At 41.8% G+C, this 26,264-nt stretch overlaps 1 protein-coding gene across 1 annotated transcript in view; it reads right to left on the bottom strand.

The window, feature by feature from the left end:
• The window catches only part of LOC143818411 (protocadherin-9-like), a 1,862,556-nt gene that overhangs the window by 749,623 nt on the left and 1,086,669 nt on the right, over nucleotides 1–26,264 (bottom strand). Inside the window, exon 3 of the mRNA XM_077299725.1 lies at nucleotides 4,970–5,171. Coding sequence (XP_077155840.1) covers nucleotides 4,970–5,171 — 202 coding nt within the window. The remainder of the gene's footprint in view (nucleotides 1–4,969; nucleotides 5,172–26,264) is intronic.

Here is a 26,264-nt window from a genome sequence, read left to right as displayed (position 1 = left end):
CCGCTATTAATCTTTCTGGAAGCACACCAGAAATCCTGCCCATCTGTGGCCCCATCACATGATCGCGGGTCACCGATGGATTGGCATAACAACCAGAGGTCTCCAGCAGACCTCTATTGTTGTCAAAGTCAGATTGCTATGAGCGCCGCCCAGTCGACGGTGCTCATAGCAAGTGAGCATTTCTTCTACATACAGGTGAACTGAGCATCGTCTGTATGTAGCAGAGCCGATCAAAATAGTGCAGCTTCTAGTCTCCCATGGATACAATTGAAGCATGCAAAAAGTTAAAAAAAGTTTTCAAAAGTATAAAAAAAAACTAAAAACATTAAAGTTCACATCACCCCCTTTCTCCCAATTCAAAATAAACTATTGAAAAAAGAATCAAGCATACACATATTTGGTATCACCGGGTTCAGAATCGCCCGATCTATCAAATAAAAAAAATTAACCTGATCACTAAACTGTGTAATGAGAAAAAAAATAAAAATTTCACAATTATGTTTTATTGGTCGCCGCTACATTGCACTAAAATGCAATAACGGATGATCAAAAGATTGTATCTGAAATAAAATGGTATAATTAAAATGGCAGCTTGGCACACAAAAAATTAGCCCTCATAAAGCCCAAGATCGCAAAAAATGGAGACGTTACAGGTCTCGGAAAATGGCGCCATTTTTTTTTACCAAAGTTTTGATTTTCTTTCACTACTTAAATAAAAAAGAGCCTAGACATATTTGGTGTCTATGAACTCAAAATGACCTGGAAAATTATAATGGCAGGTCAGATTTAGCATTCAGTGAACATGAAAAAAAAAAAAACACTGTGGAATTGCACTTTTTTTTGCAATTTCACCGCAATTTATTTTTTTTCCCATTTTCCAGAACACGATATGTTAAAACTAGTGATGAGCAAATATACTGGTTACTCGAGATTTCCCGAGCATGCTCGGGGGTTATCCGAGTATTTTTTAGTGCTCGGAGATTTAGTTTTTCTTGCCGCAGCTGAATGATTTACATCATTTAGCCAGCATAAGTACATGTGGTGATTCCCTAGCAACCAGGCAACCCCCACATGTACTTATGCTGGCTAACAGATGTAAATCATTCAGCTGCAGCAAGAAAAACTAAATCTCCGAGCACTAAAAAATACTCGGAGGACCCCCGAGCATGCTCGAGAAATCTCGAGTAATGAGTATATTCGCTCATCACTAGTTAAAACCAATGATGTCGTTCAAAAGTACAACTTGTCTCTCAAAAACAAGCCCTCACATATTTATTTTGACAGAAAAATAAAAAAAGTTATGGCTCTGGGAAGAATGGGAGCAAAAAACGAAAAAGCAAAAACAAAAATGCCCTTAGTCTTTAAAGGGTTAATCGGATGTATATGTAGGCTTTTTGATGATAACTGAGAGGATCAGTCTATATTCCTCAACTCCTAAACTACTTATGTCACTGGATTACAATAGTAAAAAATAGATTTTTGAGATCCTTGTACTAAAATCATTATCAATCTGAGCGCTTGCTCAAACGATCATATAACACAGCCGAGTGCTATGCGATAAAACATTTCATATTACTCGGACCAGTATTTTTCTATGCGGTATTCTTATCTGCAATTATTTTTTGATGCTGACACACTCACAGCAGAGTTTTAGCCAAGTGTCATTAGCATATCGCTTCCGATGCTCTCACGTCAGATGCTATGTGCCAATGTAATTCGGCCTTATAGCTACATTGCCTTGTGAACTTTTCATCCTTTTCCCACATATCATGCTTCAAACAAAGATACCAAATGTAAATTTTTTGGTGAAGAATCGACAACAAGTGGAACACAATTATGAAGTTGAATTAAATTTATTGGTTATTTTAAATTTTTGTGGAAATTCAAAAACTGAAAAGTGGGGCGTGCAATATTATTCTGCCCCTTTACTTTCAGTGCAGCAAACTCACTCCAGAAGTTCATTGTGGATCTCTGAATGATCCAAGACTGTTCTAAACACCTAATGATGATAAATATAATCCACCTGTGTATAATCAAGTCTCCGTATAAATGCACCTGGTCTGTAATAGTCTCAGGGTTCTGTTTGAAGCACAGAGAGCATCATGAAGACCAAGGAACACAACAGGCAGGTCCGTGATACTGTTGTGGAGAAGTTTAAAGCTGGATTTGGATACAAAATGATTTCCAAAACTTTAAACATTCCAAGGAGCACTGTGCAAGCGATCATACTGAGATGGAAGGAGTATGATACCACTGCAAATCTACCAAGACCAGGTCGTCCCTCTAAACTTTCATCTCAAACAAGGAGAAGACTCATCAGAGATGCAGCCAAGAGGCCCATGATCACTCTGGATGAAGTGCAGATATCTACAGCTGAGGTGGGACAGTCTGTCCATAGGACAACAATCAGTCGTACACTGCACAAATCTGGCCTTTATGGAAGAGTGGCAAGAAGAAAGCCATTTCTCAAAGGTATCCATAAAAAGTGTTGTTTAAAGCTTGCAACAAGCCAACTGGGAGACACACCAAACATGTGGAAAAAGGTGCTCTGGTCAGATGAAACCAAAACAAATTTTTTGACAACAATGCCAAACGATATGTTTGGCGTAAAGGCAACACAGCTCATCACCCTGAACACACCATCCCCACTGTCAAACATGGTGGTAGCAGCATTATGGTTTGGGCCTGCTTTTATTCAGCCGGGACAGGGAAGATGGATAAAATTGATGGGAAGATGGATGGAGCCAAATACAGGACCGTTCCTGAAGAAAACCTGTTGGAGTCTGGAAAAGACCTGAGACTGGGATGGAGATTTGTCTTCCAACAAGACAATGATCCCAAACATAATGCAAAATCTACAATAGAATGATTCACAAATAAACGTATCCAGGTGTTAGAATGGCCAAGTCAAAAACCAGACTTCAATCCAATCGAGAATCTGTGGAAAGACCTGAAAACTGCTGTTCACAAAAGATCTCCATCAAACCTCACTGAGCTCAAGCTGTTTGCAAAGGAAGAATGGGATAGAATTTCAGTTTCTAGATGTACAAAACTGATAGAGACATACCCCAAGCGACTTGCAGCTGTAAGCGCAGCAAAAGGTGGCACAACAAAGTATTAAATTAAAGGGGCCAAATAATATTGCATGCCCCACTTTTCAGTTTTTGAATTTCCACAAAAATTTAAAATAACCAATACATTTCGTTCAACTTCACAATCATGTTCCATTTGTTGTTGATTTTTCACCAAAAATTTACATTTGGTATCTTTATGTTTGAAGCATGATATGTGGGAAAAGGTTGAAAAGTTCCAGGGGGCCGAATACTTTTGCAAGGCACTGTACAATATAATATTTAAGTATATACATTGCAAGTAGGTGGTAAATGTTTAAATTGTGAAATCCACTCAGACTATTTCTACATGTTCTCATTTGAGTCTCTGTATATTTTAATTGATCTCATGAAAATAAATAATTTTAATTCATCTCAAGTCAATGCATTAATTTGTTCAAAAGAAAAATCTAAAGTTTCTATGAAACAGTTTCCAAGGTAGAAAATGTATAGTATATTTTGATATTCTACCATATCTATGACTATGAGCAATGTGACAATGCCAAAAAAAACACGTGGGTTCATTCAATTAATCATGTGTAGTCACTTGCTTCAGGAAGATTAAGTAAGGATCCTGATAAACATCTCACATCTTGTATTCTATAGGCTATTCCTTTGGCAAATCACTAAATAAGAAGGATTGATTCCCATAGCGAACGGACCACATAAAATAATTCAAAGTCATTTTCTTTGTATACAATTGTTGGATATATTTTTTACTTGCATTGGTTTTCTACTATGTATTGTTTCAATTAATATAAAATAATGTGAAAATTATATATTCATATCATACATTATGTCCTGCTTTTAATATATTAAAGCAACATTACAGAAGAACAATACTCATATGACATATGCCAAAGAATATTTTATTGTAGCAGTCTTTCGGTAGATGAAATACTTTTATTACATTGTACCAAAGTAATTAATCCAGAATGCGAAGGTGAGAACTAGATATTTGAAAAATACACTGGCGCTACAACTAAAGCTAAAACCGCACAAGTGCTGCTGGTATATCAGACAGATACTGCGCCCAATCTGCCAATGAAAAAGACCAGTTATGTAATAAGAAATACTGCGCTACAAGTGCCTGAGGCTACTCCAAAACTTGGCAACTCCGTGGTCCTAAAGGGTCATAAGCACTACCCCATACACGAAGGTCATAAGCACCCCCTCATACACAATACTGGTGTGCGTGCCACCTCAATAGTTTGTGCACAAGAGAAAGGGAGGGGAGGACACCACCTCCTTGTACTGCACCCACGTGTGCTGCAACCTGTTGTACAATGTAGTAAAAGCAGTAAAAATGCCTGTTTGCAATATATTTGTTTACATACCTAGTACATGAAGGTGTGTATGGATTACTGAGCAGCTCACCGCCTTCCAGAGGACCGGAGCACAAGACTCACACATGTCAGTGCTAGCTGCGGATGGAACAACCCCCATCCGCTCCAGAGGGCAAGCGCGCATCTTGTACATTGTACAATAGGTTGCAGCACACGTGGGTGCAATACAAGGAGGTGGTGTCCTCCCCTCCCTTTCTCTTGTGCGCAAACTATTGAGGTGGCACGCACACCAATATCGTGTATGGGAAGGTGAGAACTAATTTAACTTCTGTAACATTAAATGACTATTAATCAATAATAGATAGATGAATCTAAATACTAATAGACTAATATCACATGAAAAAATAAGCATTAAACAAATAACCAATAGTAAAACAATTCATCTAGTAAAACTATCAGTTATTTCAATTTCTATATACATTTTGTAATCTGCATCCATATTGTATTTTTTGCATCCCAAATAATGTTAACCAACCAAATTAAACCAAATTAAAGAAAGAATGAGTGACTTACCAGAGTTTGGGTCAGAGTTTCCATCAGCTTCAGTTCTCTTGTCTGGAGAAGCTTGGTCATAGAATTCATCCTGTGCCTGAACCAGAGGAAGAGGGTGTGAGATCATAGTTCCACTTCCTACAGGGTCATGGTCTCCAAGTCCACTATCACTGCAGCTTTCTTGGGAGCCATCAGGTAAATGGAATGTAACACGTCGCTGGGACTGAAATAAGAACAGAAGATTCACTATTTATTGTCCTTTATAATTAAGAAAGGAAATTAAATTTTATGTCAGCTAAAAAATTCAATTTGAGACAAGTTAAAGGGAGTTTCCAACTTCTAATAAAATAAAATTGAAAAACAGCTCCAAATGACAACAAAAAATAAATTCATTTCTTTCTTTCCCCATTGATCCCTTGCAGGAGATTCACTAGTCCTTCCAGTTTAGGTTTAGAAGCTTGTGACTGCTGCAGCCATCAGTCATTTGCAACATTTTACCAGGATAATAACTCAGCATTATCACTTAAGGACAGAAAATAAAATAGTATATACTAATTTCCTGCAGCTGCAATGTTCGAACGATGTTGACGAGGCTCCTTGTTGTGTCGCTTGCCCACTGCAGGTAATGAGTTACCACTCTTTGGCTGCAGATCAACATTATTTCCTCAGGGCCGATATCTTTTCTGATGATGTAGTATAGGTTGCAGCTGATGAGTGATCGTTCATTGTCTGCAACCAGCAAGTAACACAAAAATGTCATGTCACTGCAGAGGAACAGCCACATCAACATTGCTGGATAGGCGCTGTTGCAGAAGGTGAGTATAGACTCTTTTGATTTTAATGCTGGTCCTGAATTGATTAAGCTGTGGTTGTCCATTCCTTTAAGTAAAGCTGCCTAATACATGGATGTGCCAAGTTTCATCTCGGCAACATCATACATTAATAAAGCATATGACTTTCCATGATGTAAAAAAATGCCATATCCAAATATTATACCAATATACCAATATTTTGTGATGCTAAAAAAGAGCCTAATAACTCAGAAGTGGACATGACATTGATGCATTTCGATCAGCCACACAGGTGCCCAAGAGGTAAGGAGATCCACTTCCATCTACAAAGCAGTAAACAACATTTGTCACAAAATGGGACCCATATATTGTTTTTGAGTAGACACCCTCTTTTGTCTATGACCATAATTGAGATAACTACCACATAATTGCTAATGTATAATTTGCTAAAGTGTAGAAAATATACCCTCTGTCTCAGCATTAGCGATTATTGAGTATGGAAACATTGCTCTTTTCCTGTGCCAAAATAATTGAAAAACTGAAACTGCCGGTCCCAGAGATAGGGATTGAAATCGGGAAACTTCTGCAGACCTCATAATTAACATATATTAGTACCTAACATACAACATGTTGATCTTCAAGCTAAGAAAATGCCCAAAGAACCTTAATCATCATATTACTCATATGAGCATCAATATAAATTTCTCAATTTAAGAAAAACTTCCTACAATATGGTAAGATAAAGACAACTAGGCCAAAATTTAGCATTAGGGAATTATTGACTGTTTTTTTTGTCCTTTTACACTGGTTCTAGCACTTTTTCAAAAGGTGTGTAGGGTTTAGCCAAAAGGGACATGGTCTACTGCAAAGCAACTATTTTACTATAATATACAGTATGTCAGTATAGTGCCAAATTTTGTAGCTTAATAAACCAGAAGATGGTGTAGATTTTCAGGTGTACAGACAGCCCAAAGATGTGTCAAATGTATTTAGCTGGCCGTAGGTTCAAGACTGGCATTTTAGTCTTAATAAATGATCCCCCTCGAGTCCATAGATTTCATATCTACAGGCTTCAAAGTATCACTTTAATTCAATTATATTAGACCCTATTCTGCCTAACTCTAGGTCCCTGTTCCCACTTATTTCATCCTTCACAAATACCCTATTCTATCATATCTACTTACAGTAGATCTCTAATGCACATGGGGTTTGGTATAGGATAATATTTTCTTATTTGTTCTAGTAATAAATAGTAATAATGTACTTAGTTGATATATGCAAATTGTCTCTTTAGAGAGAAAGAGGACTAGAACTCTAGTGCCATCTATTGGAAGTAGCTACTTCCAATAGGTGGCACGAGAGTACTAGTCCTCTTCCTCACTGAAGACACAATTTGTATATTTCCTAGAGGAGCATTGCGGCTTTAAGTCTCCTCATCTTGACATGCTTAACATGTCACTCTCCACAAGGAGAAACAATACTTCTTGGATCCCGGTCAGACGCCTCTCACTCAGCCAAACCAGATCTCCACTTTGCACAGATGAGGGGCAATACCCAAAAATACAGTGTATGCAAATTGAGATTCTAGTTTGGCTTTTATCCTAAGTCATGTGACAAGGCTCGTTAAAGGGTCAACATTGACTGTTGGGATTGCTACTTCCAATAGGTGGCACTAGAGTTCAAGTCCTCTTCCTCTCTGAAGAGACAATTTGCATATTTCCCAGAGGAGCATTGTGGCTTTAATTCTCCTCAACTTGACGTGCTTAACATGTCACTCTCTGCAAGGCGAAACGATACTTCTTGGATCTTAGTTGATATTGTAATTTTTACATTTTCAATTGGCATACACATCTACTATCCACCATCACTATTCTCATTTCTTTTTTTTTTTAAATTGTATCCATCTTGCCAGCCACACCGAAAGGGAAGCAATTTGCTGTCTTGTTTTCCTTGTGAATCCATTGTCAATAAAGTTTGGATTAGCAGGTTTTGTATAATGGAATACCACCCAGAAATTGGACTGACAATTTAATTTGCTATCCAAAGATATCACCTACACAGACCTTGCTTACATTGCTGAATAAATGTGAAAGCAGATAAGGATATTGAAAAGCAGGGGATATGATTCCAGTGACTGCAAGAGTATTCAAGGTGTACAGAGATGATTAAAAATGAAAGAAAAGAGAAGACAAACATAAAACCTGCCAGCTGGGGCAAAATTAATTTCGCTTTATTTCACTTTAATTACTGGCATTTGATGCATTTCAGCAGGCAAAAAACATAACCTTAACAGTCTAGAGCAAATGTCAATTAAAGCCGCAAGAGTATTTTTAACGGATATTGACCTGTGAATGTTCTGACAGTTATGGGGTCGTTTGAATGTTTGACGAGATTGACACTGAATATAAATGAATTAATCTCTCAGTGTGTTTGTTTTCTGTCCCTGGAGCTTATTTTGTGAGTTGCAGAAGAATAGATATGATAAACATTCAATTTCTCATGTACAATAATCTATATTGCAGTATTTATTATGGAAATTCGCAGTGAATTTGTGTCCTTTAATGTTAGGCACTTTTAATCTGTTGTCTAGATTTTAATCATTATTTCTTCTACTTCGATGGAGATGGCATGTTGTGACCAACAGCTTCATAAAAAAGAAAAACCTAATAAAGAAGTTATAAAAACACATATGCATATACACACTCAAACAGACACACACAAGTTTAAGATCCTAGGCCCCAGTGCAAAATATCAAAAAGGATCCTATACCTACAATATTTATAAAATATAATATTGGTGTCTTCTTTTGTGGCTAGTAGAGATGAGCGAATATGCTCAAAAAATGTTCCCCAATCTCAAATTAGGCACAATCGTAGCACATTCGCATCCATTTTCGCTTTCATGAGCATTTTTACTCAAAGTCGGCAAAAGTCGGTCACAGTTTGGTAAATCATCGCGTTTCCACCACTACTGGCTACAATAGTGCTGCTGTATGATAATTAGGGTGGATGGGGGATGCGTTTGATGAGGGGAGGAGGTGTGGAGAGGTTAGAAGAGTGTCTGCAGAGAATACTGGAGAGGCACACACTTTTTTTCCCCTTAACTTTATGTGAGTTGATTCATATGATGTGATATGTCATTCATATGATATATTGAAGCATGATACATGCATTGCATGATCCAGCACAGCATCAGGAGGGATCGATCCTCATGCTTCAATATATCATTGGTGTTATGATGGGCTAATCAACAGCAGAATTTTCATGAGCTAAGTATTTTTTCTCGCTATCAGTGCCACTCTTATTATATCCACTCCCAATGAACCTGGTATAGGGGAAACGCATCAAGTGTCCTAAGAGTGTTTATCTTTTTTCCTTTTTATGACTGTAGAAGTGTTTTCCAAATCCCCTGAGTTACTTGGCATCTCTGGGCCTAGTCAATATATATTAGTACTTTGGGAATAAAACGAGTCACTGCAGACAATTTGTACCATCTGTCTGGAAGGTATATATACTATTATATGTAATACTACGGATTATGACACATCAATAGGTTGCAATTTATCCCTTCTCCCGACCCCTTTCTTTGTTAACATCTGGTATAGCATGTTATTCTTAATAAGGTGCAGCATCAATAGGGATACAAGAGACATTCGTCTAGAGCGAGGGTGTCATTTTGCGCAGGTTTGCACATCTAGGGTTAAATTGTCCTTTCCTGCCAATACACCCTATGCATATACAGTATGCACTTTATTGATACTTCAGTGCAATATTAATGTTTGAGTTGACAGCCATATAAGCAATCCTGTTATTGCATTATAGTTATTCTTTGTTCCGCAGACCAGAGATTATACCATATTCACATTTAGTCTTGTTTTTCCTTTCCCTCTGATCCCAACAGGGCAACGTAGGGTTTGAAGGGACAGTCATCGACGAGCAGGGGCACCAATGCACAGGCTTAAGGGTGCCAACTTCCGCAGCAAGGCAGGAAAAGTATAGCAACCATATAGGATCAGGCACACCCCTGGTTTCTAATTTTAAAGGTTGATGGTGGTTCTTTTTTTGTTTGTGGTCCATGTCACGTTTTACGATTAATTTTAATAAAGGTTATATTTTATGCATTATTAAGTACAGAGGACAATATGGTGATTTTTTTTTTCTTCTAAATACCTGTACAGAGATAATTTGTTTAAAACTGTGAAAGGTGTAAGGACTGGCAAAAAGCACCGAGTTAATATAGATGTTATAATTGGTACGTTCGCAGCCTGGGGTCCACCATGCAGGAGAGAACCTGCTGCTAGAAGATGACGGCACTATATGGCGGTATAAGTAAACTCAGTTACTTCACTGAGTCGCACTGAAAAGAACACGCTGTGCCCTGTTAGCGTCACAGAGGAACACAGCTAACTGCTGAGCTGATGGCAGTCAGTGGTCACGCACACAGAGAAGCAAACAAACACTCCTCTCCGGTGGAACCGGAATTCTAGTGGCTATTAGCCAGCCCTGTATACAATCATACAAACTCCTCACTGGAGGTGCCTGTATTCTAGGGGCTTATTTCAGCCAAACCCTATCCACATACAGGCACAACCACAAATAGCAAGCTCATAACATGAAGTGATACTAGTGCATGGCCGAGCGGCCATGCAAACCTTTTATAGCTGCAGCAGCTTCAGGACCTTCCTAGAGGACCAATGGAAGCTGCAGCAGTACCTGAGCATGTGACCCCTGACCTCCAATGAGAGGTCTTACCTTGGGCATGCTCAGAAGGGAAAAAGCAGGACTTAGCCCCAGAGACGTCTGCTCGCCACTGACCAGTACTGGCTACAATGGCTGTGTCTGGGAAAGCAACAGAAACCATCCGCACAGTATCAGGCTGAGCCAGATGCTGGGACTGACTTCTTCACTGAGCAGGCTCCACTGTGGCTGGAGAAGAATGGGAGACCACAGTGGAGGTGGTTCAAGATACCCCCTGTGCAGAGGTGGGAACTCAACCCCTAATAAAAGGTGCCTAATATAGGGGGGCAGGCAAGAGGCCCTGTTAGCTGCCCCTAATTATTTGTGCTAAAACTGTTTTTCAGTGGCAAATCAGAATGCCCGATTTTCACTTAAAAATCATTAGGCCTAACATAGTGGTGCAGAGATGGGGCCCAATTGGCTACTCCAAATAGTTAGTGCTAAAACTGTGTTGCAGTGGCAAATCAGAAGGCCAGATTTCCACTTGAAAATTGTTAGACAAAATAGTGGTGCAGTCACAAGGCCTAATTCGCTACTTCGGATCATTTGTGCTAAAACAATGTTTCAGTGGAAAATCAGATGTCCACATTTAAGAATATAAATTTTTTCTACTAATAATGTTGTCCTGAAACAATAACACATTTTGACAGAATAATATGTTGTGCTGCTAATATTTTGGTCTGAGAAGGAGTCCACATTTCAAAATATAAATTACTTATGGTAAAATTGTGGTCCAGAAGTAAGGCCATATTTCCCCAGAATTTTTTTTTTTGTGCTGGTAATAATTTTTGTCATGCATGAGTCCAAATTTCAATATACCAAGTGTTAGTTCTAATAGCATGTTCCTGAAGCAAGGCCACATTTAAGTATATAATTATTTAGTACAACTAGCCCAGCCCGGAGTCCACATTTCTGAATCTAAATTGTTTTAAGTAATAGTGTGCTAAAGAAAGCAGGCTACATTTCAGTATAAAAACACTTTGTTCTATTTGTGTAGTCCAGCCAGAAGGCCACATTTCACATTCCATCATGAGTCAGGGTCAGGGACAAAGCTTGAAGCAGCATTTGTACATTAAACATTAATCAGTAAGGCCGGCGTCACACTCAGCGTAGGGAAATACGGTCTGTATTTTACATGCGTAATACGCAGAAATGTTCCCAAAATAGTGATCCATATGTCATCCGTAGGCAGGGTGTGGCAGCGTATTTTGCGCATGTAAACCTCCGTATGTAATCCGTATGGCATCCGTACAGCGAGATTTTCTCGCTGGCTTGCAAAACGGACATACAATGGATCCATGGGCTCATATATTCATGAAAACATATATACAGTCTATATATTTATATATATATATATATATATATATATATATTTATTTATATTTCATACAGCGCTAGATAGCTTAAAAGCCGGTAATTCAATTGCTGGCTTTTGCTATCTCCTTACAAAACCCGACAGGATATGAGACATGGTTTACATACAGTAAACCATTTCATATCCCTTATTTTTTTACCTATTCCTCATTAGTAATGTTCCAAGTGTCTGTGTGCAAAATTTGGGGGCTTTAGCTGTTAAAATAAATGGTTAAATCACGGAAAAAATTGGCTTGGGCTCCCGCGCAATTTTCTCTGCCAAAGTGGTTAAGCCAGTGACTGAGGGCAGATATTAATAGCCTAGGGAGGTACCATGGTTATAGGACCCCCCTGGCTAAAAACATCTGCCCCCAGCCACCGCAGAAAAGGCACATCTGTAAGATATGCCTTTTCTGGCACTTAGCCTCCCTCTGCCTACTCCCGTGTAGTGGTGGGATATGGGGTAATAAAGGGTTAATGTCACCTTGCTATTGTAAGGTGACATTAAGCCACGTTAATAATGGAGAGGTGTCAATAAGACACCTATCCATTATTAATCCAATACTAATAAATGGTTAATAAAGCACACACGCATGAGGAAAAAAGTATTTTATTGAAATAAAGACACAGGGTGTTGTAATAGTTTATTATACTCTCAATCCAATTGAAGACCCTTGTCACCTGAAACAAAGTTAAAATAAAGTTAAAATCATGCGGTGCTGCGCCCCCTGCTGGTATAAACTCAGATGAACTTGAACGTGAGAAAATAATCAGAAAAATTGCCACGCTCGAGTTCATCTGAGGTTATGCCAGCAGGGGGCGAAGCACCGCAAGTCTAGGTAGCTACGTTCCCCTGCTTCCCATTCATTCCCCAGATTTTACAGCCAGAAGCACAGCTGCATTAGCAGAGCTCCTGCTTGTAAAATTATTTAACCCCTTCAGATGGATTTACAGCGTGGGACAAGACTGAACGACGAAAGGTATGGGATATTGTTGATTTTTTATTTTAACTTTGTTTCAGGTGACAAGGGTCTTCAATTGGATTGAGAGTATAATAAACTATTACAACATCCTGTGTATTTCAATAAAATACTTTTTTCCTAATGTGTGTGTGCTTTATTAACCATTTATTACTATTGGATTAATAATGGATAGGTGTCTTATTGACATCTCTCCATTATTAACCTGGCTTAATGTCACCTTACAATAGCAAGGTGACATTAACCCTTTATTACCCCATATCCCACCACTACACGGGAGTGGGAAGAGAGAGGCTAAGTGCCAGAATAGGCGCATCTGTTGTGAAATTGGATTTTGGGCTCCCCCGGTGGCCACTGGTGGAATTGAACTTGTGTGCATCATCCCCTCTGTTCACCTGTTCCCATCAGGATGTGGGAGTCGCTATTTAACCTTGCTCCTCTGTCACTTCCATGCCGGTCAACATTGTAATCAGAAGCCTTTCTGTGCATGTTCCTGCTACCAGACAACTTCCAGCTAAGTCGGACTTTTGTCCTTGTTTGTTTTTTGCATTTTGTTCCAGTTCACAGCTGCAGTTTTGTTTCTGTGTCTGGAAAGCTCTTGTGATCTGAAATTGCCACTCTGATGTTATGAGTTAATACTAGAGTCTTAAAGTAATTTCAGGATGGTGTATTGATAGGGTTTTCAGCTGACCATGAAAGTACCCTTTCTGTCTTCCTGCTATCTAGTAAGCGGACCTCGATTTTGCTAAACCTATTTTCATACTACGTTTGTCATTTTCATCTTAAATCACCGCCAATATATGTGGGGGCCTCTGTCTGCCTTTCGGGGAAATTTCTCTAGAGGTGAGCCAGGACTATATTTTCCTCTGCCAGGATTAGTTAGTCCTCCGGCCGGCGCTGGGCGTCTAGGGATAAAACGCAGGCTACGCTACCCGGCTACTGTTAGTTGTGCGGCAGGTTTAGTTCATGGTCAGTTTAAGTTTCCATCCTTCCATTAGCTAGTTCCTATGTATGCTGGGCTATGTTCTCTTGCCATTGAGAACCATAACAGTTTGACCGGCCCACAAAGGGTTAAATTAATTGGCAGAGAAAGGAGAGAAAAAAGAAGTCTGCTGAAAAAATTTTTTTTTTTTTTTTTTTTTTTTTTTTCTCCTTCAGTTCTGAGTGTGCTTTCAATTGAATCACTTGCAAGTCTGCCTATATTGCAGCCTTCCTCTCTCTCTCTCCTTCTAATCCTGGAATGGCTCTGTGTACACCTGTTTAAAATGGATATTCAGAGTTTAGCTGCAGGTTTGAATAATCTCACCACGAAAGTTCAAAATTTACAAGATTTTGTTGTTCATGTTCCTATATCTGAACCTAGAATTCCTTTGCCTGAATTTTTCTCGGGGAATAGATCTTGCTTTCAAAATTTCAAAAATAATTGCAAGTTGTTTTTGTCCCTGAAATCTCGCTCTGCTGGAGATCCTGCTCAGCAGGTCAGGATTGTGATTTCCTTGCTCCGGGGCGACCCTCAAGATTGGGCTTTTGCATTGGCTCCAGGGGATCCTGCGTTGCTCAATGTGGATGCGTTTTTTCTGGCCTTGGGGTTGCTTTATGAGGAACCTCATTTAGAGCTTCAGGCGGAAAAAGCCTTGATGTCCCTATCTCAGGGGCAAGATGAAGTTGAAATATACTGCCAAAAATTCCGTAAATGGTCTGTGCTTACTCAGTGGAATGAGTGCGCCCTGGCGGCGAATTTCAGAGAGGGTCTCTCTGATGCCGTTAAGGATGTTATGGTGGGGTTCCCTGTGCCTGCGGGTCTGAATGAGTCCATGACAATGGCTATCCAGATCGATAGACGTCTGCGGGAGCGCAAACCTGTGCACCATTTGGCGGTGTCTACTGAGAAGACGCCAGAGAATATGCAATGTGATAGAATTCTGTCCAGAAGCGAACGGCAGAATTTTAGACGAAAAAATGGGTTGTGCTTTTATTGTGGTGATTCAACTCATGTTATATCAGCATGCTCTAAGCGTACTAAGAAGCTTGATAAGTCAGTTTCAATTGGCACTTTTCAGTCTAAGTTTATTCTATCTGTGACCCTGATTTGTTCTTTATCATCTATTACCGCGGATGCCTATGTCGACTCTGGCGCCGCTTTGAGTCTTATGGATTGGTCCTTTGCCAAACGCTGTGGGTATGATTTAGAGCCTCTTGAAACTCCTATACCTCTGAAGGGGATTGACTCCACCCCATTGGCTAGTAATAAACCACAATACTGGACACAAGTAACTATGCGAATTAATCTGGATCATCAGGAGATTATTCGCTTTCTTGTGCTGTATAATCTACATGATGTGTTGGTGCTTGGATTGCCATGGCTGCAATCTCATAACCCAGTCCTCGACTGGAACGCTATGTCTGTGTTAAGCTGGGGATGTAAGGGGATGCATGGGGACGTACCTTTGGTTTCCATTTCGTCATCTATTCCCTCTGAGATTCCTGAATTCTTGTCTGACTATCGTGACGTTTTTGAAGAACCTAAGCTTGGTTCATTACCTCCGCACCGGGAGTGCGATTGTGCCATAGATTTGATTCCGGGTAGTAAATACCCTAAGGGTCGTTTATTTAATCTGTCTGTGCCTGAACATGCTGCTATGCGAGAATATATAAAGGAGTCCTTGGAAAAGGGACATATTCGTCCTTCGTCATCTCCCTTAGGAGCCGGTTTTTTCTTTGTGTCTAAGAAAGATGGCTCTTTGAGGCCGTGTATTGATTATCGGCTTTTGAATAAAATCACGGTTAAATATCAATATCCGTTGCCACTGCTGACTGATTTGTTTGCTCGCATAAATGGGGCCAAGTGGTTCTCTAAGATAGATCTCCGTGGGGCGTATAATTTGGTGCGAATTAAGCAGGGGGATGAGTGGAAAACCGCATTTAATACGCCCGAGGGCCACTTTGAGTATTTGGTGATGCCTTTTGGCCTTTCAAATGCCCCTTCAGTCTTTCAGTCCTTTATGCATGACATTTTCCGTGATTATTTGGATAAATTTATGATCGTGTATCTGGATGATATTCTGATTTTTTCGGATGACTGGGACTCTCATGTCCAGCAGGTCAGGAGGGTTTTTCAGGTTTTGCGGTCTAATTCCTTGTGTGTGAAGGGTTCTAAGTGCGTTTTTGGGGTTCAAAAGATTTCCTTCTTGGGATACATTTTTTCCCCCTCTTCCATCGAGATGGATCCTGTCAAGGTTCGGGCTATTTGTGATTGGACGCAACCCTCTTCTCTTAAGAGTCTTCAGAAATTTTTGGGCTTTGCTAACTTTTATCGTCGATTTATTGCTGGTTTTTCTGATGTTGTTAAACCATTGACTGATTTGACTAAGAAGGGTGCTGATGTTGCTGATTGGTCCCCTGCTGCTGTGGAGGCCTTTCGGGAGCTTAAGCGCCGCTTTTCTTCCGCCCCTGTGTTGCGTCAGCCTGATGTTGCTCTTCCTTTTCAGGTTGAGGTCGACGCTTCTGAAATCGGAGCTGGGGCGGTTTTGTCGCAAAGAAGTTCCGACTGCTCCGTGATGAAACCTTGTGCTTTTTTTTCTCGTAAATTTTCGCCCGCCGAGCGGAATTATGATATTGGGAATCGGGAGCTTTTGGCCATGAAGTGGGCTTTTGAGGAGTGGCGTCATTGGCTTGAGGGGGCTAGACATCAGGTGGTGGTATTGACCGACCACAAAAATTTAATTTATCTTGAGTCCGCCAGACGCCTGAATCCTAGACAGGCGCGCTGGTCGTTGTTTTTCTCTCGGTTTAATTTTGTGGTGTCATACCTACCGGGTTCTAAGAATGTTAAGGCGGATGCCCTTTCTAGGAGTTTTGAGCCTGACTCCCCTGGTAATTCTGAACCTACAGGTATCCTTAAGGATGGAGTGATATTGTCTGCCGTTTCTCCAGACCTGCGGCGGGCCTTGCAGGATTTTCAGGCGGATAGACCTGATCGTTGCCCACCTGGTAGACTGTTTGTTCCTGATGATTGGACCAGTAAAGTCATTTCTGAGGTTCATTCTTCTGCGTTGGCAGGTCATCCTGGAATCTTTGGTACCAGGGATTTGGTGGCAAGGTCCTTCTGGTGGCCTTCCCTGTCACGAGATGTACGAGGCTTTGTGCAGTCTTGTGACGTTTGTGCTCGGGCCAAGACTTGTTGTTCTCGGGCTAGTGGATTGTTGTTGCCCTTGCCTATCCCGAAGAGGCCTTGGACGCACATCTCGATGGATTTTATTTTGGATCTTCCTGTTTCTCAGAAGATGTCTGTCATCTGGGTGGTGTGTGACCGTTTCTCTAAGATGGTCCATTTGGTTCCCCTGCCTAAGTTGCCTTCTTCTTCCGAGTTGGTTCCTCTGTTTTTTCAAAATGTGGTTCGTTTGCATGGTATTCCGGAGAATATCGTTTCTGACAGAGGAACCCAATTCGTGTCTAGATTTTGGCGGGCATTCTGTGCTAGGATGGGCATAGATTTGTCTTTCTCGTCTGCTTTCCATCCTCAGACTAATGGCCAGACCGAGCGGACGAATCAGACTTTGGAGACATATTTGAGGTGTTTTGTGTCTGCAGATCAGGATGATTGGGTTGCTTTTTTGCCTTTAGCGGAGTTTGCCCTCAATAATCGGGCCAGCTCTGCCACCTTGGTGTCTCCTTTTTTCTGTAATTCGGGGTTTCATCCTCGATTTTCCTCCGGTCAGGTGGAATCTTCGGATTGTCCTGGAGTGGATGCTGTGGTGGAGAGGTTGCATCAGATTTGGGGGCAGGTGGTGGACAATTTGAAGTTGTCCCAGGAGAAGACTCAGCTTTTTGCCAACCGCCGGCGTCGGGTTGGTCCTCGGCTTTGTGTCGGGGACTTGGTGTGGTTGTCTTCTCGTTTTGTCCCTATGAGGGTTTCTTCTCCTAAGTTTAAGCCTCGGTTCATCGGCCCGTACAAGATATTGGAGATTCTTAACCCTGTGTCCTTCCGTTTGGACCTCCCTGCATCTTTTTCTATTCATAATGTTTTTCATCGGTCATTGTTGCGCAGGTATGAGGTACCGGTTGTGCCTTCCGTTGAGCCTCCTGCTCCGGTGTTGGTTGAGGGCGAGTTGGAGTACGTTGTGGAAAAAATCTTGGACTCCCGTGTTTCCAGACGGAAACTCCAGTATCTGGTCAAATGGAAGGGATACGGTCAGGAGGATAATTCTTGGGTGACTGCCTCTGATGTTCATGCCTCCGATCTGGTCCGTGCCTTTCATAGGGCTCATCCTGATCGCCCTGGTGGTTCTGGTGAGGGTTCGGTGCCCCCTCCTTGAGGGGGGGTACTGTTGTGAAATTGGATTTTGGGCTCCCCCGGTGGCCACTGGTGGAATTGAACTTGTGTGCATCATCCCCTCTGTTCACCTGTTCCCATCAGGATGTGGGAGTCGCTATTTAACCTTGCTCCTCTGTCACTTCCATGCCGGTCAACATTGTAATCAGAAGCCTTTCTGTGCATGTTCCTGCTACCAGACAACTTCCAGCTAAGTCGGACTTTTGTCCTTGTTTGTTTTTTGCATTTTGTTCCAGTTCACAGCTGCAGTTTTGTTTCTGTGTCTGGAAAGCTCTTGTGATCTGAAATTGCCACTCTGATGTTATGAGTTAATACTAGAGTCTTAAAGTAATTTCAGGATGGTGTATTGATAGGGTTTTCAGCTGACCATGAAAGTACCCTTTCTGTCTTCCTGCTATCTAGTAAGCGGACCTCGATTTTGCTAAACCTATTTTCATACTACGTTTGTCATTTTCATCTTAAATCACCGCCAATATATGTGGGGGCCTCTGTCTGCCTTTCGGGGAAATTTCTCTAGAGGTGAGCCAGGACTATATTTTCCTCTGCCAGGATTAGTTAGTCCTCCGGCCGGCGCTGGGCGTCTAGGGATAAAACGCAGGCTACGCTACCCGGCTACTGTTAGTTGTGCGGCAGGTTTAGTTCATGGTCAGTTTAAGTTTCCATCCTTCCATTAGCTAGTTCCTATGTATGCTGGGCTATGTTCTCTTGCCATTGAGAACCATAACACGCATCTTACAGATGTGCCTCTTCTGGGGTGGCTGTGGGCAGATGTTTTTAGCCAGGGGGGGTCCAATAACCATGGTCCCTCTCTAGGCCATTAATATCTGCCCTCAGTCACTGACTTTCCCACTCTGGCGGAGAAAATTGAGCGGGAGCCCACACCAAATTTTTCCGTGATTTAACCCTTTATTTTTACAGCTAGAGCCCCAAAATTTTGCACACATACACTTGGAACATTACTAATGAGGAATAGGTAAAAAAATAAGGGATATGAAATGGTTTACTGTATGTAAACCATGTCTCATATCCTGTCGGGTTTGGGAATGAGATAACAAAAGTCAGCAATTGAATTACCGGCTTTTCTGCTATCTAGCGCTGTATGAAATATAAATATATATATATATATATATATATATATATATATATATATATATGTGTGTCTCACTGACATATATATACTATATATATATATATATATATATATATATATATATATATATATATATATATATATTCCCCAATACTATGTGTAGACATTTACTGTATTTTAGCTATTCTATTCTAACCTGTCAGTGTGATTTTACTGTACACCGCACTGAATTGCCGGCTTTTCTCTAGAACACCGCTGCATATTTCTCGCAAGTCACACTGTTGGTCCGCGTGTAATCCGTATTTTTCTCGCCCCCATTGACTTTCATTGGCGGATTTTTTGTGCAATACACTGAAAAACGCAGCATGCTGCTATTTTCTACGGCCGTACAAGACCGTAAAATACGGATGTGTAAAATACGCCAGATAGGAGCTGGGCCATAGAGAATCATTGCAGAGTGTGCAATGCATATTTTCTGCACCTCTCATAAGTCCGTAAAACTCGCTAGTGTGACGCCTGCCTCATAAGTGGATGAGGGACAGATGTAGGCCTAGTAGTCTGAGAGCCCTGCCAAATTCAGGCAAGACACATGAATAAAACCCACCTTGGATTCCAAACATTTTCAAAAATTAGAGGCAGACACCACTAAAGTGACATCAACCTATTTTATTTGTTTATTCTACTCACTTACATAGCGTCAGTAACTCCACAGCATTTTACTGACATTATCAATTTCCCCAGGGGATAAATAGTATGGGCTCTGATACCCATTCCACTACAGGCAGCCCACCATATTGACATCCAGCTTGGACTCTCCACATTTCATAAAATTGTTTTTAACATCAGCAGCAGTTGAAACTTCAGGCACAGAAACCACGACAAACATGTCTCAGACTGCAATAACGTGAGATCAATGCAGCACACTAAAAAACACACCATCTCCTTGTCTGCCCAGTCTGTTACTGGGGTGCAAAAGTCATTCGAGGTCTGTGACTCTTCCATCTTGATGAAAGTTAGGTGGTTTACACTTTTAGGGGACAGGTGGATTTGCTTATCTGTCAGGACACCACCAGCAGCGCAGAAGACATTTTCTGAGAGAACGCTGTCTGCTGGGCATGACAAAACCTCCAAATGTGACAGGCAAGCTCTGGCCACTATTCCATTTTTGAAGACCACAATGCAAATGGTTCAAACCCCCTGATGGCATTGATATTGAGCTTGAAATACTCCTGCACCATCTTTTTCAGTTGTTTTTTACGTGTCAGACTTGTACTCTGTTCTTCTGGTACACTGGCTAGTCTAAAAAATGTGTGAAATGACTCACAGATATAGCTTATTTGAATTTTTAGTTATTTTACTCACTTATATACTGTAGCACCATTAATTACATGGTGTTTCACAGGCATTTTCAGCACTGTCCCCATTGGGGCTCACAATCTAAATATTCTATCAGTATATCTTTGGAGTGTGGGTGAAATCCAGAGTAACAGGAGGAAAACTACACAAACATGGGGAAAACATACAAACTCCTTGCATATGTTGTCTTTGGTTAGATTTTAACCCAGGATCCCAGGGATGCAAGGCTGCATTGCTAATCACTAAGCCACCGTGCTACCTCTTCCACTTACTACTAGTGTTTTTCCGTTGATGACTTAACATTACCGTGGTTGGAAGTAAATAATTGCAAAGCACACTGTTGGCCTCACTGCTGTTTTGTGAAAAATCACTCTTAAGATTGTCTACAAGCATGTTTCGATATTCCAGCATGCGCGTGTCCCTTTAGAGGGGGCTGAAGCATCTGGCTAAATTCACTCAACTAAAAGAGTGGCAACCCAGTTATCAGCACTATTTCTAATCTTAACAATACAGCCAACAATCATGTTACAGATAATGCAACAAGATGGCGCTCATGTGCCGGCCGCTTCCATGAGGTCCAAGTATATGGTGTGTTTGTGGTGGGGAAAAACTTAAGCATACTTCCTCCATCCTTTCTCACCTACCCTGGACAACAGAGAAGGGATCAGTATCCTCCTTATCTCTTGAGGGTACGGAACTTAGAGATATTATTATTGTTATCCCTTCCGCATACATCTCTACTTCCATCTCTTCCTCTAGGGCCATGTAGATTACCGGAATAGTGATGCTGATGTCGGCATCATCAGTGCTAATCATCAAAGCAGCCATTTTGAAACTGTGCAGAAGGGTGCAGAGGTCCTTTATCTGTGACCACTCCACCAGTGTTATTTGCACCACTTCCGTACTGCATTGGCCCAGGCTGTGCAGAAACCCTTTATGCACCAGGGCTCATCGCTGCTGCCACATGTGCAAAGTGGAATTCCACCATGTCATCACATCGCAGGTCAAATGGTTAATCAGCAGTCCGAAATCCCTCTGTAGCAATGCAAGTCGATGATCTGCTGAATGCAAATGGCAGAGGTGAGCACACAGTGATCGTGATTTCTTCAGCAGTGCATCCAGGCTGGGATAGTGATGGAGAATTTGCTGTACCACCAGATTGTGGATGTGAGCTATGCAAGGCATGTGTGTGAGGTAGCCCCATCGTAGGGCTGCCACATGTTTCTCACCGTTATCACACATAGCCTTCCCTGGCTTCAGGTTCAGTGGAGACAGCCATTGCTCAAATTTAGCCTGGATAGCTGTCCACAATGCTTGAGTTGTGTGACTGTGATCTCCAAGTTATATGAATTGAAACACTGCCTGATTTTCCCTGGCAGTGCAGTACGGTGGTAGGTGGATATTCTTTGCACTGTTGGAAAGTGTTTCATTAAGGGAGAGGTTGAGGGCACTGGTAGAGTACCTTCAGGAGATGAAGGAGAAAAGTCTACATACAGAGTTTTGTCCTGCAAGCCTTGGGAGGCCCAAGATGTGTTACTTAGTGACACCTTGATGTCTAGTGTTTTAGTTTACCATCCCTTAGTGTGTGGTGGTGAAGTTCTCCAAAACTAAGTGTTTAGTACTATATCTCTCCAAGCCCTGTTGTCTAGTAGTTTAGTTCTCCATCTTCTGGTGTGTAGTGGTTTATTTATCCAGCTTTAGGTATTTAGTAGTTTATTTCTCTAACCCCTGTTGTCTAGTAGTTTAGTTGTCCATCTTCTGGTGTGTAGTGGTCTAGTTCTCCATCCCCAAGCTCCCTGTAAGCCTTGGTGATTCCAAGACTTGTGGAGCAGACCCTTCCCCACCTGCCCCCACAGCCACCAGTGTCTCCTAGTGCCCATTGAGCGAGATGTATCACCCCTGTCTATGCTTAGTCACCCAGGTGTCAGTGTTGAAATGCACCCTTTCACACATCGATTTTTATCAAGGAATGGGTGATGTTGTCTGCGACATGCTTGTGTAATGCAGGCACATCTTTCTTAGAGAAGTAATAATGACTGGGCAACTGGTACTGGGGGTTGCAACGGCCATAAGCTTTCGGAAACCGTTTGTATCCACAATCGAAAAGGCTGCATTTCCGTGGCCAACAGATTGGATTGGCCAGCCAATAATCACAGAGCTCACAGGTTGGGAGTCTCGCAGAACCACCCGCTGTGATCTTTGCAGCGAAGAGCTCACAGCTGCCCCCTAACATCCAGACATTTAACGCGATTGGGCAACGTTCAACCAAGGAGGCCACAGACTATTCACAATAATTAGTTATCAGAAAATTAACAGTGAGTGTACAGCATATACATTTCTGGATTATGTGTATATGCCGCTGTACGATCACTGCTAACTTCACAATAACCCCACGCTACCAAAAACAATCCTGTTTTTAAACTAATAAATAAATACAGGCTGATTGAATGACATTATTCTTTTGAAGTTCACACCATCAGGGTCTTCCATTTCCTCTCCCTCAGAATAACGGCTATATACCGTCCCCCAGGTTCACCCACCCACTTCCTTGACCACATTTTTGCATTACTGCCACACTTCATGTCCTAAGAATTGCCAACTCTTATCCTGGGAGACTTAAACAGCCCACTTCTATTGGCCTTTTGCAACTTTCAACCTCTGAGACTCACAAAGACATTAACACCCCTGATCTGGTCTTTGTCCGGCTCTGTTCAATCTCCAACCTAGATAACTCACCTCTTACCCTTTATACCGCATTAAGTTAGGACTAATTACAATTTACATATTTTAGGAGCTCCCTAAAACCACATCTGTTTAGGATGACCTATCACGTTCCCTAATCAAAGTCCTTTTTATATACAGCCTATTCTCTACATCTCTGAACATAATTTGTCATCAAACTCCACCGTACCCAAAAGCCTCATGTAGCCTTTATCTTTCCCCCATTTCCTCAAGATGGTTGGAGCATCATTGTAAATAAGCATCTGTACTTTGTGTCACCCCCCACATCATTGTAGATGGTAAGGTTTGAAGAGCAGGTTCTTCATTATTTTTGTTTTAATTGTTTGATTATCGTTAACATTGTAACTTATGACTGTTTTATATGAACTGCTGACTTGTAAAACTCTGCAGAATATGTTTGCGCTATATAAATAAAGGTTATTATTATAAGTAGTTTGAAGATGGTGAAGTTCAAGCTCTTAGCTTTGCCATGTGTATGAGGAAAGAGTAGTTTATGTGACCACAATTGCCCAAACGAGGGCTGGCTGCAGTGCTGATAGAGGATGGAGTATTGTGAACCCAACAATCTGATGGACTGTGAGTGAGGTGCAGGCGCGAATGTCTGAGATCGGTCAAAAACAGCAGACATGTCCATTTCCTTAACAGCTGATGGGCTTTCACTCACCACGACTGTAGTAGGTAAACAACTGGAGATTCTGAGGAAGAACTGTGTGAGAACACTTGCCACATTGAGGAGAGAGAAGCAACAGATGTCGATAATGGGCTGCCCGGTGGTTGGTGAGGCCTGCTTGTCCACATTTTAGGGCAGTGAGATTCCCAGACTGACGTATGTTGATCGCACATGTTCCAGTTCATGCATATAACAGGCAAATTATTGGATTTTTTGCCTCTACTCTAGTTTTTACAATGTTCGCAGATAAAATGAGTTGATTAATCCTTTGTGGTCTCAAAAAAGGGCCAGGCTAGCCAACTATTGCTGCCCCTGCGAATGTCAGACATGTGACCACTGCTTGCCACAGTCAGAGTTGTGACTGAGGATGCAGTGCTTGTCGTGGTTGCATCACTCACCGTCTGAGTAACCTACTCGACTTCCTCCTCGACTTCCTCCTCCTCCACCTCCTCTGATGAGATACTCAGCTGTTTGCCTCTGGATTCACACCAGGTGGGATCTATAACATAATCATCATCTCTGTTCTCCCATTCCTTGCCCTGAGAATCACCATACTCCTCTTCCTGCCCTGAAAGCACAGTACAATCCACAAGCACCTCAGGTATCTGAGTCGCATCAGGATCACCTCCACCTCTGGGGGTTAACGTATGGTGACAAAGGTCTGGATTCTGTTCAGACCCTACTTCATCCATCCCCGGATTTAACTGCAAAAAAATTGGCCCATCGGTGCAGATGCTTTCCTCCTCTTGACTGTGTGAATCTTTGGAGCAGAACTGTTATGCCTATGGAATAGATTGTGCAAACAACTCTGAAGAATCACCCATCTGTGGTTCCCCACAGTCAGTTGAGCAGTTGGAGTGTTGTGACACGGGGAGAAACAAGGGTAATTGGGGTGCCACTTATGATGGGCTGTAGTGTGTGGATGTTAAGGTGGAGGAAGAAGAGGAGAAGTCACTTGATGCAGCGCTTGCCATCCATAGGAGCACATTCTGTCCCTTATCTGCATAGCCATGGGCATACCCATGTGCGGCTGCCAAAGAAAGGGAGTCAAGTAGACCATCCAGTAAGAGAAGTTGTCAAAATGCTGCACAAAACAAACCTACTTCTCATCTCTCATATCATCCCTATCTCACAACACTAAACAGCTATTTAGTACTTTCAATTATCTTCTCGTCCCACAGCTGCCCTCCCTACCCACTCATCTCAGCTGAAAACTTTGCCTCATTCTTTAAGCAGAAGATTGACAACATGATGCAAAGCTTTTGCCTAAAGACCCTCAGCCCTTCCCCCTAACTACTCAGCTCTCCTCTTCCAAAACCAACTTCACCATCACAGAAATTCAACTTTCCTCTTTACTCTCCAAATCATGTCTCACCACTAGTGTTGAGCGATACCGTCCGATACTTGAAAGTATCGGTATCGGAAAGTATCGGCCGATACCGGCAAAGTATCGGATCTAATCCGATACCGATACCCGATACCAATACAAGTCAATGGGACTCAAGTATCGGACGGTATTCCTGATGGTTCCCAGGGTCTGAAGGAGAGGAAACTCTCCTTCAGGCCCTGGGATCCATATTAATGTGTAAAATAAAGAATTAAAATAAAAAATATTGCTATACTCACCTCTCCGACGCAGCCTGGACCTCACCGAGGGAACCGGCAGCCTTCTTTGCTTAAAATGCGCGCTTTTACTTCCTTCCGTGACGTCACGGCTTGTGATTGGTCGCGTGCCACCCATGTGGCCGCGACGCGACCAATCACAGCAAGCCGTGACGTAATTTTCAGGTCCTCAATGCCTAATTCTAGGCATTCAGGAATTTAAAATTACGTTCCGGCTTGTGATTGGTCGCGTCGCGGTCACATGGGCGACGCGACCAATCACAAGCCGTGACGTCACAGGAGGCAGGAGACGCGCGCATTTTTAAAATTACGTCACGGCTTGTGATTGGTTGCGTGCCGCCCATGTGACCGCGACGCGACCAATCACAAGCCGGAACGTAATTTTAAATTCCTGAATGCCTAGAATTAGGCATTGAGGACCTGAAAATTACGTCACGGCTTGCTGTGATTGGTCGCGTTGCGGCCACATGGGCGGCACGCAACCAATCACAAGCCGTGACGTAATTTTAAAAATGCGCGCGTCTCCTGCCTCCCGTGACGTCACGGCTTGTGATTGGTCGCGTCGCCCATGTGACCGCGACGCGACCAATCACAAGCCGGAACGTAATTTTAAATTCCTGAATGCCTAGAATTAGGCTTTGAG

Source organism: Ranitomeya variabilis, chromosome 3 (assembly GCF_051348905.1).
Source record: "Ranitomeya variabilis isolate aRanVar5 chromosome 3, aRanVar5.hap1, whole genome shotgun sequence".
Lineage (NCBI taxonomy): Eukaryota > Metazoa > Chordata > Amphibia > Anura > Dendrobatidae > Ranitomeya > Ranitomeya variabilis.
This window is presented reverse-complemented; position numbering and strand designations above follow the sequence as displayed.